The 18,603-nt window shown below is 42.0% G+C and overlaps 3 protein-coding genes across 6 annotated transcripts; 1 reads left to right on the forward strand and 2 right to left on the reverse strand.

Annotated features, from left to right (window-relative positions):
* Positions 1 to 84: 84 nt before the first annotated feature.
* On the reverse strand, positions 85 to 7,180 carry LOC129088999 (sentrin-specific protease 5-like). 4 transcript variants are annotated; one of them, XM_054596307.1, is made up of 10 exons: positions 6,967 to 7,180; positions 5,043 to 6,195; positions 4,837 to 4,942; positions 4,237 to 4,384; positions 4,051 to 4,098; positions 3,367 to 3,444; positions 1,455 to 1,592; positions 1,237 to 1,320; positions 1,076 to 1,126; positions 85 to 973 (listed from the first exon to the last, which is right to left on the reverse strand). In XM_054596307.1, the coding sequence occupies exons 2-10, from the start codon at positions 5,836 to 5,838 to the stop codon at positions 857 to 859; spliced, it is 1,566 nt and encodes a 521-aa protein (XP_054452282.1). In that variant the 5' UTR covers positions 5,839 to 6,195; positions 6,967 to 7,180; the 3' UTR covers positions 85 to 856. The 4 variants fall into 4 exon arrangements, with proteins under 4 accessions (XP_054452282.1, XP_054452280.1, XP_054452281.1 ...); XM_054596305.1 differs by having other exon boundaries at positions 5,043 to 6,198; XM_054596306.1 differs by having other exon boundaries at positions 6,826 to 7,180.
* A 1,125-nt stretch (positions 7,181 to 8,305) lies between these two features.
* On the forward strand, positions 8,306 to 10,819 carry LOC129089000 (alpha-2-HS-glycoprotein-like). Its single transcript, XM_054596308.1, has 7 exons — positions 8,306 to 8,584; positions 9,032 to 9,142; positions 9,271 to 9,352; positions 9,470 to 9,624; positions 9,737 to 9,832; positions 9,910 to 9,981; positions 10,088 to 10,819. Exons 1-7 carry the CDS (start codon positions 8,309 to 8,311, stop codon positions 10,571 to 10,573), a joined length of 1,278 nt encoding a protein of 425 aa, XP_054452283.1. The 5' UTR covers positions 8,306 to 8,308; the 3' UTR covers positions 10,574 to 10,819.
* A 2,368-nt stretch (positions 10,820 to 13,187) lies between these two features.
* On the reverse strand, positions 13,188 to 18,597 carry LOC129089335 (mucin-2-like). Its single transcript, XM_054596747.1, has 7 exons — positions 18,230 to 18,597; positions 17,820 to 17,993; positions 17,562 to 17,683; positions 17,321 to 17,486; positions 16,984 to 17,099; positions 14,570 to 16,903; positions 13,188 to 14,468 (listed from the first exon to the last, which is right to left on the reverse strand). The coding sequence occupies exons 1-7, from the start codon at positions 18,507 to 18,509 to the stop codon at positions 13,188 to 13,190; spliced, it is 4,473 nt and encodes a 1,490-aa protein (XP_054452722.1). The 5' UTR covers positions 18,510 to 18,597.
* Between the last annotated feature and the right edge of the window lie 6 nt (positions 18,598 to 18,603).

Consider the following 18,603-nt stretch of genomic DNA (forward strand, 5'->3'; position numbering starts at 1 on the left):
TCATAGTGAAAACCGCACATTTGAAAGCTCCTTGTACATGAATTCTCCACTTTCTGTATGGAGCAATGTTTTCTGATCCGTGTATGTTTGACAACTGTTCATAGACACACTCACATAGTTATAATCTATTGGATATGAATAAAATACCTGTCTATAGCTAGTAAGTTGTGTATCTACACATATCTTTTTACCCTAATATGAATGAAGACTATTGTGTGTGCGGTGCATCTGTACAATGAAAACATAAAATATACTTTGTGAAATGTTGTGTGCAAACTGTTTATTTACAACTTCATAAACATAATTCAGTTGTGTAAACAAACAAACATCAATCACTTGTACAATGATTCTAGCGGGACAACTTTCTTCAAACAAACAAAAAAAGAATAGCCTCTATTTATTCATCTGGTGCTTACAGGTAAACTATGATGCAAACAAATGTCAAACGAAGCAAAACTAGACTAAAAAAAATGTGCAAATAGGGTGAGCAGAAAGTAAGTAACACACTTAGAAACAGACGAGGACAGATGAGATCCACTTGGACAGGCAGTCTATTTTGGAAGGCTCTGTTGGTGCTCTGTAGATGTGTAAACTTCAAGTCAAAGTCTAACAGGATCATGAATATTTTTCTTCAATAACATTCCTGGTAATTACAGATCATATAAATACAGTAATCATACATGGATTTATCATGAACAGCACACCTGATACAAGACACTACTACAGGGTCAGCCATGGCACTCACAGTGCTGGAAGGCTTTGTGGAGCTTTTGTTAATTAGAAGCTCTAAACAGAGTCAAGTGTGGATGGTTCAGTTCCTACCATAATCATAATTCATACTACTGTAAGACAGTTGTCAGCCCTGTTCATGGAGCTTACAGTCACAGAGCTCTTTGTAGATCCTCTTGCGTATCTTTGGTATGTCCCTCTGTGAAAACTGCAGTGGTTTTGCCAGAGCAAGGCATCTACAATACTGTGAAGAACATAGAATATGCAGTTAGTATGTAAGTAAGTTCAAACAATCAGATACAATAACTAAAGTCTTGCATATTAAAATTTAAAAGCATGTCGGTACCTCCAAGACGAAAACTCCACAGTCATTTTCATTTGTCTGCTGTGGGATTATCTGTAAAGAGCAACAGGGGGAGACATCCACACAATCAGCCATGTTTTATTCCCTTGTGCAACTAAACTTTGAAGTCTACCATGACGGCCTATAACACCTAAAGAAAATACCTCATTGTATGACACTTCCCAACCACTTTCAAAATCGGTATGCTTCTTCTCCTTTGCTTCCGTCATCAAGTACTTCAGGATGTTCTATTATAAGCAAAGCATAAAAAAAAAAAAAAAAGTTTTACTATTTAAAAACAGATTTAACTTGCTGCGGGGAAAGAGGCTGAAATGTTTGTGTAGATTGTTAGAGTGACAGAAACAAACAAACTTAGAATTACCCTTGCAACCTTCTGGAGTGCAATCCCTTGAGAGTCGTAAAGGCAGATCTTCTTTTTGTCAATGTCAGCTGTCACCAGACACCAGTGAACCTCCAGGTGGATGGGCACCAAAAGCAAACTCTTAGAAAACAAATCCACCTGTCAAAAGTCAGAGTATAGCATAAAAAGTCATCATATAGTATTTCATGAAAATGTCATTGTATATTATATGTCATAAAAAGGCATAGAAAAGTCATAGTATAGTATGTCTTATGAAATGTCATAAAAGTTCATAGTATGCTATATGAATGCCATTAAAACATCATATTATAGTATATCTTAAAGAGTATTTACAGCAAAAGTTCAGAATCTTTTGAGTGTTAAAAATTCAGATTAAAGTATTTGATATATATATATATATATATATGTCATAGTATGGTATAACGAAAAACATCACAGCAGAGGATGTCATTTAAAAAGTTATAGTAGAGTATGACATTTCATTAAAAAGTCATAGTATAGCATAGTATACAATTTTGTCATGGAGTCATAGTATAGTATCTCATTAAAATGTCATAGTATATTATAAAATGTCATATTAAACTATGTCGTAAAATTGTTTAAAAAGGTAATATGTCATAAAGGTCATTAAGAAGTCATAGAATAGTATGTTAAAAAATGAATTACTAAGTCTAAGTACATTGTGTCAACATTTTTTAAATGTAATAATATAGTATGTAGAAAAAAAGTTATAAAAAAGTAAAACAATGGGTATTGGAAAGATCTTAGTATAGTATGTTATCGAAATGTCAAAGAATAGTATATCATACAATGTTATACAAATTAGATCAATATGACAAGGAAATGTCAAAAAAAGACATAGTATGATATGTCATAAAAATGTCATACTATAGTATGTCAAAAAGTCATAAAATAGTAATTTGAAAAAAGGCGTTGTATACTATTTAAAAGTCATATTATAGTATGTTGAAAGCCCTAAAAAAAGAGTAATTGTATACTATGTCGAAAAAAAACATAAATGTATAGTATGTTGAAAAAATATTTTAGTCTCTGTATATTGTGTCTCTTAAACAGGTAATGCTATGGTACATCGAAAAAAAGTCATAGTAAATAATGACAAATGTCAAACATTTCAGTATGTCAAAAATAGTAATAGCAAAGAAGGTTAATAAAATGGAATAAAAAGTCAGAGTAAATAGGTCATGAAAACATTCCTAGTATAATATGTATTTAAAATGTCATAAAAAAGCAAGTGTACAGTAAATCCCAAAAATGTCATGAAAATGTAATAGTATTGTTTGACATAAGAATGTCATAGTATAGTATGTATTTTAAAAAGAGTTCATGTGTAGAAAAAAAAGTAAAAATGTCATATTAAGGTATTTCAATCAAATGTCATAGATATTATTTCATAAAAAGTCATTTAAAAGTCATAGTATATAGTATGTGATATGTCAGTATTTCATTAAAATGACATAAAACGTGTTATATAATATGTATTCAATATGTCAATTTCACATCACAATATAATGTGTCATAAGTGACAGTAAAAAGTCATGACAGTGTGTAACAAAAAAAGATAAAAATCAATGTATATAGACTATCAAAAAACTCATAATATTGTATGTCATAAATGTTTTTTAAAAATAGTTCATTATGTCAGAAATGTCATCAAAAGTGTTATTAAAGTATGTCATGAAAATGTCTAGCAAAGTATGTCGAAAAAAGTCATAAAAAGGTAATAGTATAGATTGTCAAAAAAGTCATAGTATAGCATGTCATGAAATGTTATAGAAAAATAGTTCACGATGTTCAAAAATATTTCAATAATTTTCTCATAATAATTAAATCATGCAGACTTAAAACTTTAGAAATCAAAGAAATCCTTAGACCACTTCCATCTTAGACTGACCTGCTTTGTCCATCTTTTAACACCCTCGTATCCTTTAGTCATGAGCTGCCTGTGGAAGAAGCTGTTGAGAAAATGGACCTAAGAGACGTGACAAAAGGAGATTTAAAAAACACACTTTGGCTTTTGTACGGATTAAACAAACAAGATATTACCTGTTAATTAGTGAGCTTAAAAAGTGCTGGTATTGCTATTAGAGGTTAATAACGGTGATATTTATGGATTGAAATATTTATTTCAATTTAATAATACACATATTATAATATCATGTAAATAATCCAGCACCTGAATGGTAATAGCCTCTCTCTCCACATTCCTACACTCTTATTTAAGTGTGATTCATTTTCCAAAAAAAGAGGCAAAATGCACAATAAACAAAGTTAAAGGTTGAATTTCACTGATGGCATTATTATTATTATTAATATTGAAACTTTCTATAGATAACAGATTAATGTCACTATCCTGACTTCTTTTGGACAGTTTCATATTTAGCATACAGATATGAAAGTGATAAGAAAGCAAATGTACTTATTTTCCAAAATGTGATGAAAATGTCAACCCACTCCTTAAATAACTAGCAGTATTTCAATAACAGCGACAGGTAAAAAAAAATAAAAAAAGTCACCCATCTAGTGTTCCAATTATAATTATAAAATTCTAAAACATGCTATCTACGTAGAAGATTACCTTGTGATGGGCAGATTCCAGAATTAATTCTCCATACATGTTCATGACCTTAAGCAGAAACAAAAAAAGTCATATTTAGTAAGTAAAAGTTACATTCAGCATAAACATTCAGGCTTTTCTTTATCATGTTTATCTTTCTTATCAAAGCATGAGAGAGACTGGAGTCATGGCGTGTTAGATGATGACCTGGTCGTTGAGCCAGTTCTGATATGCCAGTGTGGACAAGTCATCCAGTGTCAGTGTGTGTTTCTTGTAGACCACCTGGAAGTAGGGAACAGGCTTCTGACGGATTTCAGTTCGGCATTTGAGAACTTCCGAGGAGATGACATTTTTCCTGCACAGACAGGAATATAAAATACAATTGGTCCAGGGACAGATTCCCCACTTTCTACCCTCCTAGTTCTAGCCACCTTACTCGGACCACACCCATCATTGAACTCGGCCTTCAATATGATCTGAAATACACATCTGAAAAGTTTTGTGACTCCATCTTGTAGGGTTGGCCCACTGTTGCGTTGACAAAATCTGTCCACAGACAGACAGACATTAACACCTAGCAAGTTAGTCAAACCACTTCTGTGGTATTTCCCGCAACAGAAGGTGTCTCAAGGACCATATTTTGCCATGATGACACACAAACAGAAGATAAAAACAATACCCGGCACACGCTGGTGTGGCTGGTAATTACCGCTGTTGAGATAAGAGGCTGTAATCACGCAAAGTGAGAGAATCAAATGATTCAAAGAGATTCAAAACAGTAGGATTGATACGTTTGACAAAACGTACCTGTCGCTGAAATCAGTGTTAAACTTCCTCTCCAGATGTCTCAACACGTCTCTCTTTCGTAATGGGATGAAACCTCCATATATTCTGTAGAAGTCCTCAAGAAATTCTATAGACATGGAAACATTAAAAAAATGTAAAGCTGTGAAAACAGAAATGTAAACCAAAGAAATATTGGAATAAATGATAAAAGTGAAACAAATATATACCGTGGATTTCTTTTCTCAGTAGGCTGACATCAGTTTGAGAAGTCTTTTTACAGGTGATTCTCTCATCAGTGTCTCTGTTTGTATCCTGGTCCTGACCTGGAGTTACAGCAGTGAATTGTCCTGATGGGCCGTCAACATCGAGCCTCTGAACTGGTACCATTGTCCTTGGTTCTTTGAAATGTGCAGTTAACAGACCTGCATCGCTGTCTGTACTCAACGGGGGTTTGACAGTGTGAGAAAGTTTTAAAGGGTCTGTAATTTCACTGAGTTGTACAGAAGTTTCAGTTTTCTGGGACGGCACCGTAGCTGTCTGCTCGATTTGACTGATTTTACCCGGAGAAACATTTGTGTTCATGACTAGGTTGTGCAAGGAAGTGGAAGCAATCAACGTTTCTGACAGACTGACAGAGTCACAAAGATTCAGCAGGGAATTCTGTCCTCTTAGTGTGTCTGAATCTCCAGTATCACATCCAAGAGGTGACACAGGAACTGATGTTCTGACTGAACGTTCTAGTTTGGGTGTGCGGTACACCGGGTCTTTGCTATTAATTTTCTGTGATTGTGTCTTTACACTGTGGCAGGGTCCAGAGCTGATTCCACAAGCTCTTTTCTTTGCTTTGTATGTCCCAAAATGACATTTCTCCCTCCGCTTTCTCCACATCCAAAGCTGTAATTTACAACACATGCGTCTCTTGGCTCGCCTGGAGAGATGAGAAACTCCCTTGACTGAAGACAGGAATCCCTTTTTTTTCTTGAGGTATTTTGCTTTGCCTCGGTGGCTCTGTGTTCGGTGCATCGGTGCGAGGTAGATTAGAGTGGACGATGGAGGGTCACATGAGAGCACTGTGGGTATCTCTTCAGCTTCTAGAAAGGCAGGTCTAGGTCTGACAGCCGTTGTGCAGCAGAGCTGAAACAGGATCTTATTTTGTCTAGGCTCTGGTCCATTCTCTTATGTCTGTTTCCGAAACTAGATACAGATTCCCTTGTCCTCAAGGCAGATGCGACCAACTGATCCAGTGTGTATTTGTTGGACGCTGGTGTATTTGTAGGCTCACCCACACCTTCAAAGGATTTTCAAAGCTTACTCGGCTGTCCTTGTGTTTGCGTCCACTGCTTTCGGTTTCTTCAGAAGATTAATTCACAACACGAACAACTGCTGCAATACAGAATGGATGTGTTATTATAGACAGGCTCTCACACAGTTTCATCTCACTTTTAAGTTAAGCTACAAATAGTGTGCCTGGTAAGCAGATTTTGGGTTTTTTCCTGAATTTTGTAATTAAATAAGCAATGGTGGAAGGTAGCTCGGTACAAAAACTCGATTAGTGCACTTAGGTATACTTTTAAAATACTTAGGCTTTCCAATTCATATGTCATACTTTTGCAGTTTTTACTGCACTACATTTATTTGATAGCTGCAGTTACCCAACACTGAGTGTGTTAATCAAAAATATGTACTATTATACAACACTGACATGAACCATTCTGCTGCATAGCAAGTAACGTTGCTTTTACTTGAATGAAGGAACTGAACACTTGTTTCCCCAAAGCAACTACAAATTTGGAATCTTCGCTTGCAGCTTTAAAAAAAACAAAGTACACAGTCACGTGTGCACAATGACTTAGAAACATGTATTTTCACACATATCAATATAGTATCAATACATGTTCAAAGGCTGTCAAGGCTTTGCATAGCAGTATAAGACCTCACTACGTGTGAGCAACCCATGTCACACACAGGTTAGTTAACAAACATGATGGTCTTGAAAGACTCCAGACTCACAGTTTCACCAGTCTGGTACGCTTTCTTCTTTACACGTGTCTCCATGCGACCACCCTTGCTAAACTAGCTTGCATAGCTAGGTTCACTGGCACCACAGCTGTGGGTAACAAACGGTGAGCTGCTAGCTACAACCAGCCTTACCGTTACTGCCCCGTTCGCCTCATTTAAACCTGAACTATGGTCTCATAAACGTCTCCTGCCTGGAGAATATTGTACTTTTAGTACAAAAGACGATGTTAAGCTGTTTGATCCTCTCAACCTGCAGCGCACTTAGCATCGTGTATACAACACAGTGCACACTGAGTCGCGTGTTGAATGCGTCACTTTTGTGCCGACCAATCAGGTTTGACTTAGAAAGAGTTGTCAGAGGGAGCGACGACGTCAGCATTGAGCTGTGTTCTTAGAAGCAATTCTCATATTTTGGCTTTATTATTTAACATCGCCAGCCGAGTCAAATTATTTCCTAAGTACAAATGCATACCCCTCAGAAGAATCCATTGTGGTTTCCATTTCATTTGAAGTGGTGCTTTCTTACCAGTAAAAGAAACAATAGGTATCTGCTCAGTTTTAAGTCTAACTAGGAAACAAGCAGATGCACAGCTTGTATTTATTTCTAACATTTATCATTTGGTATTTGACGTTTAACAAGCAAAAAAGACCTAGCTGAGCATTAGAGGAAGACATTTTTTTTTGTATGACAGCTTGTTATCATTTCAAATGTCTGCTAAACCAAACAAATTAATAAATTGGATATGTGGGGGAGAACTCATGCAATTAGAGTTACACATGCATGTACAGTGTCTCAATATTGACCCTTTTGTAGTGGACTGAAACATAATAAATTATGTAAGTCATCAAAGAACTCTGGATGGATTGGAAATGTTGTGATCTCAAATAGTGCAAAAAGACAAATAATAGAAACATAAACCAACAAAAAAAATATACAAACAACAAAATAGGTATTTTTACTTGTAATTCTTCTATCAGTATCTTTTTTAATTGCCTGGGTCTGACCCGGAGAGACACTTGCGTATTATGCAAAAGGTCAAATACCGAGCAAATAAGTGGGCGGCAGCAATGAGAGTCCCTGTCCCTCAACTATGTCCCTCCTGTTGGCAAATATCCTCTTTGCTAAAGAGTATTGAGCAAGTCATTGAGTCCCTGCTGATTACACAATACAGGTGTTTGAACATGAAGCTCTTCACATATTTTGTATGATATTTAATTCAAAAAACATTCATGTCAGATCTGGTCACAGCCATAAACTGGAAATCACAGTTAGTCTTTTCTAGATGTCTCGCCATAAAAGACAGAAAACCAGTTCTTTAAACGTCAGACTGCTCATTCCATACCAGACTCAACTCAACTTACATTTGTTTTGGCATGACTCACATGTGACATAGGAGTCAGGAGGGATGATCATGCTGTTTGACTTGGCTCCGTTTTCCTGTTTAAAGTACAGGATATATACACCCCTGGCTGCATGAACCCTTCTCTCCCTCCATACCCTCAACTGCTTAACTGCTCTGATACTTCTGCCTGTGCATCTCTCACAGAAATGAATCTCCTGGGCATCACTTTGGTTCTGGGACTTCTGGCGGTGGTACGGTCTCAGATGGTCAATGTGGTACGACCGCAGTGCGACTCCCCTGAAGCAGAGGAGGCTGCTCTGGTGGCTCAGGATTACCTCAATGCCCAGCACACTCATGGCTACAAGTATGCACTGAACAAGATCGACGACATCAAGATCTATACCAAGGTAAGTCAGGTGAAGAGGTTGAGTATAGTTGAAGGCAAAGATATTGATACAAGTTGTTAACCTTTCTCTTGTTCCAGGCAGGAACAAGGGATGCATTACATAACATACATATTTTCTTGCTTTCTTTCCTACCATTGTGTTATTTTATTTCACCAACCCAATTAAGACCCAGTCAATCTAAGTGTATTCCTCAACAGTTTGGGTTTCTGCATGCAAACAGAAAAGATTAAAAATCCTCAACATTTCAACTATGCTCTATTTTTTCATTCTCATTTGAAACTACATATGCATCTTCATTCATGCAAATATGAGAGCAGAGCACTTAACCCTATGGGCATCTGTTTATGTGGCAATTGCACAACATATAGCAGAATTATTTTAAATAACTGTCAGATGTGAAAGAATTTAAAAGAATAATATAAAAAATGTATTGTTTTATTTCCTTAGCCTGATGGGGACAACACGTATTTGCTGGAAGTTGACCTGCTGGAGACAGACTGTCATGTGTTGGATCCCACACCACTTGCCAACTGCACAGTCAGGCCCAAAATATTGACGGTGAGACTGTATACCAGTAGTACACAGACGCTCCAAACAATCAAGCTACACTAAGATATAAAATAATTAATATAGGAAATGTACAGATTGCCTGTTCTGCTATTTGGACTGACTCTGTCTCCAATCAGGCAGTAGAAGGAGACTGTGATGTGGTGCTGAAGAAGGTTGGCGGAGCTCTGACTGTCACAGCTTTCAAGTGTAAAACAGAAGGTAAAACATTCTGATCACACTCTCAACCATATGACACCCACATACATTCAGTAGATGCCTAACAAGTGTCACCCTACAGACAAAAACCTGCATGTGTCTTTATTTGATGACATATAGAATCAACAGAGGACTGGTGCTTGGACTGTCCTACCCTCCTTCCCCTAAATGACACCACAGCACTGGACTTTGTCCATGCCTCTTTGGCAACCTTCAACAACATGACTGTGAATGAAACTTATGCTGTTATGGAGGTTGGAAGGATGTCATCACAGGTGGGCCCAAACACTCTGTTCAGTTACATTTTTCACCTCTAAGATTTAATGCACCTGCATGTTTTACATTTTGTTTGTCAGTATACCAATACTTCTCAGTTCCTTGTTTCAGGTTGTGTCTGGTGGGCCAATCTATTTCGCAGAATATGTTGTAGTTGAGGCTAATTGCACTGATGATGCCTGCGTGCCGCTACATGACCCCATGGCTGTAAGTACCCAAAGCTCACATTAAAACGGTTCAAATTAAAAGAAATAAGATAAAAATGTTTTTCTTGTCTCCACCAGGTACGTGGTTTTTGTACTGCCAAAGGTTTGAGCACTGATCACACAGTGGACTGCAAGATATTTTCAACTCTGGTAAAATGCTATATTTTTACTTGGCCAATAATATATCCCAAATCAGTATACTACAATTATATAGATGATTTTTCCTAAGCTTATGTTGATGCCTTCACTCTTTCAGATGCCTGTTGTAGATGCCAACAGCACTGTAGCAGATGCAAACAGCACTGTAGCAGATGCAAACAGCACTGCAGGTGCAAACAGCACTGCAGGTGCAGGTCCTGCCAGTCCACCAGTGGTCCACGTACACACAGGCAGTCTGGCACCCAAGCATGGTCTGAGCCACCACAAACTGACAGCTCTCCATGACCCTCAGCTAAGCGGCCTACTGTCTGCAGAATCAGCAGAGTCAGCTGAAGTGGTACCTGTAGCCCCTGCAGTGGCTGTTGCTGGAGCAGCTGCTGATCCTGCTCTAGCTGCTGATCCTGCTCCAGCTGCTGATGCTGGATCAGCCTCAGATTCCTCAGCCAGTGCTGAGGTCCCTTTGGTTTTATTCAAAAGAGATGTACCTGCTGCACCCGCCTCTGTTGTGGTTGACAGCTCTGCGATTAAAACAGACCCCACTGCTCTTGTGCCACTGTGTCCAGGAAGGATCAGATTCTTTTGAGTCTTCAGGTCCCACATACTCTTTACTTGCTGCTTTCAGCAACACAAGAGTAATTCATGACCTTAATTGATAAATGAGCATGTCCTGTAGGTAGATGCAACACCAATATACTTCCTAAAAACACTATCCCCTTGTTTGAAATTGTCAAATTACACTAGCATTATGCATGGCAAAACTCTAAAATATCTGTAAAATGAATATAAAAGATTTGTATTTGATGCTGCAGAATAAATCTCTCAAGTCAAAGCTTTTTGTGTTCTTATTTTGCTCATCATGCATCCTTTAAATATGTGATGAAATACCTCTAAAGTACATTTCATAGCAATCAAGCAAGGATAGTTACCCAAGGCCTTTTACAGGTTGAATGAGGACTCTACACAGAGCATTACACACCGTTACCAAAATGCATTTAAATCATTCATGCCACATCTTTAGGGTGATTGCAAAACAAAGTGCTGTTTGCCAGTTGTGTTGACTCATGCCAATGACATTCCTGTGAACCCATTGACATTTCCACAAATACATTTTCCCTTCAAAAAACAAAAGGTGTCAATTTTGTCCCATTCAACACTTTAAACATTACTCAAATGTTTGATTATTTTAACATCCAAAGGTCTGCAAGTTTTGAGTTTCAGTTCACAGGTAAAAGGTTTGAATTTTCAGTATTTAAACCAAATAGTCACTCATCTTAATGCAAATTAAAGTTTGTAATGATATCACTAGGTTCTAATGACAAAAAAGCCTTTTAAACCAGGCAATATTTAACCAAACTGAGTGTATGAAAAAAGCTATACTTTGAAAATAAATCTTTAGGAACATGCACAAAAGGATTTTAGTGTACTTACTAAGGACACTGTTGAATGGGGAAATTCTAGTGTGTATTTGCCTGAATGGGTCAATGTTCAGGAAGTAGCAGTTCATGGCAAGGCAAAATAAGCAAGCAATTGGTTCAACAAGGGTAATGCACCTTTCCATTCTAAATCGAAAAGCAGATGCAAACAAGTACCACGGGTGAGCTGTCAACTTTCGAGAAAGTAGTCAAAATAAAAAGAAATCGTCCTCACCTGCCCATGCAACAGGCCTTTACACCCGATTTTCAGATTTTGTTTCCCCCAGTCCCTTCAACCAAAACAAGACCCTAGACAAAACTGAAATTATTTTTAAAACAATAAGAAAAAAAGACTTGGGTAGTTGTTTCAATCATTTATTCACTTTAAAGATAACATATCTCCTTCCCCGTTCCACTTTCTCACTGAAAAAGGTTGGTTCAGTCCTGCAAGAGACACATATTAGTCCTTGAGACCAGCTTAAAAAGGTTGTTTGTTAAAGTATCAATGTAACATACCATTTGCTTAGTGGTCAGCTGCAGAGCCCTTTTAGCTGAAATACATTTCCCAGAACAAAGTTGAAACCTTTGGTTGGCTCTAGAGGCATCATGGGTCTCTAGAAGTTTTTGAATGACAGAAGGAATTCGGTGTCCTGGGGCAAAGGCACAAAATGAGGGTCATCCAAAGAGATAACCAAAGATTAACCTTCCAATTTATCACCAGGCCTTGGCATGTAGTTGAGGGATAAGGAATTGGACAGTCCTTTACCCAGCCATTTGGGGTGATGGGGTTTTGCATGCTGGGTCTTTAAATTCTGAAGACGTTGAGGTTTACGGCTGTGATTCCTTGCAAGATTTTGTGCAATGAAGTTTGCATCATGAACCTGGTCTCTGAAGGGCAGTGGTGAGTCATTGTAACTGTTGGGCTCCCTACCTGGTGGCCCATTCTGGAGCAGTAAATAACTCTGTGGATCAAGATAGGAGTGCACAATAGGAGCCTGTCTATGATTAATGGATGTCTTTGAGCCACTCAATAATGGCAGTAGTCGAGTTGTGTTGTTTGGGGTTGTTGACTTGTCATAAGTTTGTGCTTGAGCATCTTGAAGTATTTGCTGCTTTGCTAAATGCTGCTGTTGAAGATATTGGCCGATGTAAGACCCAGATGGATTATTAATGTCCCCAGCTAATAGTTGGAAGTTTTGCTGATTTGGAGGCTGTACATTATATGGATCATATTTAAGCACAGGATTTTCTGGTTTACTACCTGGAGCCAGTGGTTTTGAGGGCACATTGTAGGAAGCTGGTGATAGGCGTTGTGGTAAATTCTGCAGCTCCTGGTATTGTTGTAGATATGGCCAATTGCGATAAAGAGAATTTGGAACATCAGGGTAAATTGGCTGTTCAGGATTTGTAGGCTCGCTAGGAGTATCTGGTAGTGTAGCATGGTTGCCATCTGGTGGCGGAAGATTTGGCTTCTTTTCATATACAGATTGAAGAGACTGTGTTGAAATGGGTGCAGAGGGGAAGTTATGGTAGCTTCAGTTGGGTTTTGAGGAGGGGGAGCAGAACCAAAGCCATTGCCAAACCCAGAATATTCCCCAGAAAGGATGTATGGATGTCCTGGATAGAGTGAAGGTGCATCTTGACTGCCAAGTCCAAAAGGAATAATGTGATGGAGATGTTGATGAAATGCAATTTGTGGACAACAATTATAAAATCCAGGTGGACAATACTGAGAGCATGAAACAGGTAGCCTAGATGGAGAGCCCGGTGGAGGGTCTATTGAGACTATGCCTTCAATACTAGGTTGTGGAATGGCAGTTCCTGGGGAGTTTTGATATTGGTTAAAAATGTAATGCATTTGGCCCTCTGGAGGTTTGACAGGGGGAAGCTGTTCACTTTGAACTGGCTTTTCAGTGGGAGGGTAGTAGGGGTAGAAGAGCTGCTGCACTTGGCCCCGAGGCACTTCAGGTTGTGGAGGCTTTGGAGCATCAGTTGGCTTTTCAGGCTCTGGCTGAGGGTAGAAGGGGTAGAAGAGCTGCTGCACTTGGCCCTGAGGCACTTCAGGTTGTGTAGGCTTTGGCGCATCAGTTGGCTTTCCAGGCTCTGGCTGAGGGTAGTAGGGGTAGAAGGGCTGCTGCACTTGGCCCCGAGGGGCTTCAGGTTGTGTAGGCTTTGGAGCATCAGTTGGCTTTTCTGGCTCTGGCTGAGGATAGAAGGGGTAGAAGAGCTGCTGCACTTGGCCCCGAGGCACTTCAGGTTGTGGAGGCTTTGGAGCATCAGTTGGCTTTCCAGGTTCTGGCTGAGGGTAGTAGGGGTAGAAGGGCTGCTGCACTTGGCCCCGAGGCACTTCAGGTTGTGTAGGCTTTGGAGCATCAGTTGGCTTTTCTGGCTCTGGCTGAGGGTAGAAGGGGTAGAAGAGCTGCTGCACTTGGCCCCGAGGCACTTCAGGTTGTGGAGGCTTTGGAGCATCAGTTGGCTTTCCAGGCTCTGGCTGAGGGTAGTAGGGGTAGAAGGGCTGCTGCACTTGGCCCCGAGGGGCTTCAGGTTGTGTAGGCTTTGGAGCATCAGTTGGCTTTCCAGGCTCTGGCTGAGGGTAGTAGGGGTAGAAGGGCTGCTGCACTTGGCCCCGGGGGGCTTCAGGTTGTGTAGGCTTTGGCGCATCAGTTGGCTTTCCAGGCTCTGGCTGAGGGTAGTAGGGGTAGAAGGGCTGCTGCACTTGGCCCCGAGGGGCTTCAGGTTGTGTAGGCTTTGGAGCATCAGTTGGCTTTCCAGGCTCTGGCTGAGGGTAGTAGGGGTAGAAGGGCTGCTGCACTGGCCCCGAGGGGCTTCAGGTTGTGTAGGCTTTGGAGCATCAGTTGGCTTTCCAGGCTCTGGCTGAGGGTAGAAGGGGTAGAAGGGCTGCTGCACTTGGCCCCGGGGGGCTTCAGGTTGTGGAGGCTTTGGAGCATCAGTTGGCTTTCCAGGCTCTGGCTGAGGGTAGTAGGGGTAGAAGGGCTGCTGCACTTGGCCCCGGGGGGCTTCAGGTTGTGGAGGCTTTGGAGCATCAGTTGGCTTTCCAGGCTCTGGCTGAGGGTAGTAGGGGTAGAAGGGCTGCTTTGCACTTGGCTTTCCAGGCCTGGGGGCTTCAGGTTGTGCACTTGGCCCCGGGGGCTTCAGGTTGTGGAGGCTTCAGGTTCTGGCTGAGGGTAGTAGGGGTAGAAGGGCTGCTGCACTTGGCCCCGAGGGGCTTCAGGTTGTGTAGGCTTTGGAGCATCAGTTGGCTTTCCAGGCTCTGGCTGAGGGTAGTAGGGGTAGAAGGGCTGCTGCACTTGGCCCCGAGGGGCTTCAGGTTGTGTAGGCTTTGGAGCATCAGTTGGCTTTCCAGGCTCTGGCTGAGGGTAGTAGGGGTAGAAGGGCTGCTGCACTTGGCCCCGGGGGGCTTCAGGTTGTGTAGGCTTTGGAGCATCAGTTGGCTTTTCTGGCTCTGGCTGAGGGTAGAAGAGCTGCTGCACTTGGCCCCGAGGCACTTCAGGTTGTGTAGGCTTTGGAGCAGCAGTTGGCTTTTCTGGCTCTGGCTGAGGGTAGTAGGGGTAGAAGAGCTGCTGCACTTGGCCCCGAGGCACTTCAGGTTGTGGAGGCTTTGGAGCATCAGTTGGCTTTCCAGGCTCTGGCTGAGGGTAGTAGGGGTAGAAGGGCTGCTGCACTTGGCCCCGAGGGGCTTCAGGTTGTGTAGGCTTTGGAGCATCAGTTGGCTTTCCAGGCTCTGGCTGAGGGTAGTAGGGGTAGAAGGGCTGCTGCACTTGGCCCCGGGGGGCTTCAGGTTGTGTAGGCTTTGGAGCATCAGTTGGCTTTTCTGGCTCTGGCTGAGGGTAGAAGAGCTGCTGCACTTGGCCCCGAGGCACTTCAGGTTGTGTAGGCTTTGGAGCATCAGTTGGCTTTCCAGGCTCTGGCTGAGGGTAGTAGGGGTAGAAGGGCTGCTGCACTTGGCCCCGAGGGGCTTCAGGTTGTGTAGGCTTTGGAGCATCAGTTGGCTTTCCAGGCTCTGGCTGAGGGTAGTAGGGGTAGAAGGGCTGCTGCACTTGGCCCCGGGGGGCTTCAGGTTGTGTAGGCTTTGGAGCATCAATTGGCTTTCCAGGCTCTGGCTGAGGGTAGTAGGGGTAGAAGGGCTGCTGCACTTGGCCCCGAGGGGCTTCAGGTTGTGTAGGCTTTGGAGCATCAGTTGGCTTTCCAGGCTCTGGCTGAGGGTAGTAGGGGTAGAAGGGCTGCTGCACTTGGCCCCGAGGGGCTTCAGGTTGTGTAGGCTTTGGAGCATCAGTTGGCTTTCCAGGCTCTGGTTGAGGGTAGTAGGGGTAGAAGGGCTGCTTCACTTGGCCCCGGGGCACTTCAGGTTGTGTAGGCTTTGGAGCAGCAGTTGGCTTTTCTGGCTCTGGCTGAGGGTAGTAGGGGTAGAAGAGCTGCTGCACTTGGCCCCGAGGCACTTCAGGTTGTGGAGGCTTTGGAGCATCAGTTGGCTTTCCAGGCTCTGGCTGAGGGTAGTAGGGCTGCTGCACTTGTCCCCGAGGGGCTTCAGGTTGTGTAGGCTTTGGAGCATCAGTTGGCTTTCCAGGCTCTGGCTGAGGGTAGTAGGGGTAGAAGGGCTGCTTCACTTGGCCCCGGGGCACTTCAGGTTGTGTAGGCTTTGGAGCAGCAGTTGGCTTTTCTGGCTCTGGCTGAGGGTAGTAGGGGTAGAAGAGCTGCTGCACTTGGCCCCGAGGCACTTCAGGTTGTGGAGGCTTTGGAGCATCAGTTGGCTTTCCAGGCTCTGGCTGAGGGTAGTAGGGCTGCTGCACTTGGCCCCGAGGGGCTTCAGGTTGTGTAGGCTTTGGAGCATCAGTTGGCTTTTCTGGCTCTGGCTGAGGGTAGAAGGGGTAGAAGAGCTGCTGCACTTGGCCCCGAGGCACTTCAGGTTGTGGAGGCTTTGGAGCATCAGTTGGCTTTTCAGGCTCTGGCTGAGGGTAGTAGGGGTAGAAAGGGTAGAAGAGCTGCTGCACTTGGCCCTGAGGGGCTTCAGGTTGTGGAGGCTTTGGAGCAGCAGTTGGCTTTTCTGGCTCTGGCTGAGGGTAGTAGGGGTAGAAGGGCTGCTGCACTTGGCCCCAAGGGGCTTCCGGTTGTGGAGGCTTTGGAGCAGCAGTTGGCTTTTCTGGCTGTGGCTGAGGGTAGAAGGGCTGCTGGAATTGACCCCAAGGGGCTTCAGGTTGCAGTGGCTCTTGGTTCTCTGGAGCAAGTACAGTAGGTGACAAATTCCCAGGGCTTTCAGGATTTGAGCCTTCAGTTTGCAATTGGCCAAGAGGTTGTTTGACTTGGTCCATTGGAGCTAACGTGGATGGCTGAGGCAAAAATGGATTTTCTCCTTTGCTTGGAGTTTCAGTTTGCAGTTTTGGACCATCGGTGGGCGTTTTGTGTTCAGTTTGAGCTAGTGACAGTGATGGACAGGAAATTTTTGTTTCTCCCTCTCCAGTCAATTGAAGGGTATACATTCCATTCTGAAACACAAAGTTAATTGTTAATACTAAAAAAAATACAAAAGGGTAATTTTAGCATCAAAAGGAATTTAGTACCATACCCTTTTCTCCAGGCAGGGTGCATAGCGAAAAGAGATGACCACACCTTCAGGATGTACAACTACACTGAAACCACATCTGTGTGAAGCCTTCATCAGTAGCTCCAAGTTACCAGCCACTGTAAAGTAATACAATACAGCCAAATAAGCGTTACCAAAAAAATATATATATACTGACTTTTGCTCACGTATGAAATTCTCTCTTTTCTTTAAAGACTGAATAGAAAATATGCCCAATTATAGTAAGAGTTGGGATAGCTGTAGTTGGAAGATAGAAAATAAATGTATTAGACGCCAAGGATAAGTTATTATTTTCCAGCACAACTTATGTCAGACTTACAATTTACGTGAATGTTCGCAACGGATACAGTCCATCCCGTTTCCACAACCATACCCTGAGCATGGCAGGTGACCATCGGCGGGTTAGGTGAAGACTGCCTCATCAAAGGGCATGACATCCTGACTGGTAACCCCCACCAACGCAGTGGAAGAACGTATCTATCCTCCTAAAACCAGAGAGCAAAAAGTTCAAAGTGTGCATGGTTCAAGTGTGCAGAGCTTTCAGAATACAAGTATCCCACCTCAGGAGTGACAAAGCAACCGTCATAAGGAGCAACTAAGACCAGATCTCTCAGTGTAGCCCTGATTGTGTAACCACAGCTTTGTGGCAACTTGGACAGCGGCAGGGGAGACAGGAGACTTCCTGAGCAAATCATGAAACAGAAAAAATATATATATTTGTATAATGCATGAAACTGCTCTGCAAATGCTTCCAAGTATTGTGTACAATATAAATGATAGCGCTGTAAATTAATTATTCCACAATAGACTAAACTTACCCCTGTCCACAAAGAACAGAGATCCAGGGGTAGAAGCAGCATCTTGGACTTGAAGCTTCATGGAGTCTCCCGTACATTCAACCTTTGGTTCCATTTTAAGGAGACGTTCTACTGCAGCACTCGCTGCCTTTCTGCCATCTCCTCGTCCTTGAAGTTGCATGTGCTCACCCCAACCTTTTTTTTTTTTTTTTTTTTTGAAAATAGGACTTTGTATAAGCTCAAATAGATAGACTGCCATTATGTAACAGTCCTTAAAATGTGCACAGGTTCAAATACAAGCCTTAAGGTCAAACAAGTGTTTAATACATGGACAGGATAATGTTGCCTCAGAATATATGTTAAACATCATGATTACCAACTTTTGAAGGGCGTTTCGAGCAGGATTGTAAAAATAATTTCACCATACATACCAATGTCCTCTTGATAGTCTGTATCAACATCCAGGAAGTTCTTTGTGGCCTTGGACCCCCTCAGTTTATCACCTTGCAGATAATTATTTTGCCCTATTAAGAGTCTACCGTAGTGCACATCAATTCCTTTGGATTGACTTTTGTGACGTGTCGAGTTTCCTCTTAATATACCCAATGCTTTAAGTTTTGTCAATCGAGCATTATGGGAAAATGAACTGGCAACAACTAAAAGTGCTAAACATAGCAAAATCTTACTGCCCCTGCTCTCTCTACACGCCATTGGAACAAACAAAAAGCACTGCACATGGGCTGATAGTGTCAGCAGCTTGGGTCAAATGCTGAACTCTCCTCTACTTGAGCAGTGTTAAAGCCTG

The sequence above is a fragment of the Anoplopoma fimbria genome, chromosome 3 (genome assembly GCF_027596085.1).
Source record: "Anoplopoma fimbria isolate UVic2021 breed Golden Eagle Sablefish chromosome 3, Afim_UVic_2022, whole genome shotgun sequence".
NCBI lineage: Eukaryota > Metazoa > Chordata > Actinopteri > Perciformes > Anoplopomatidae > Anoplopoma > Anoplopoma fimbria.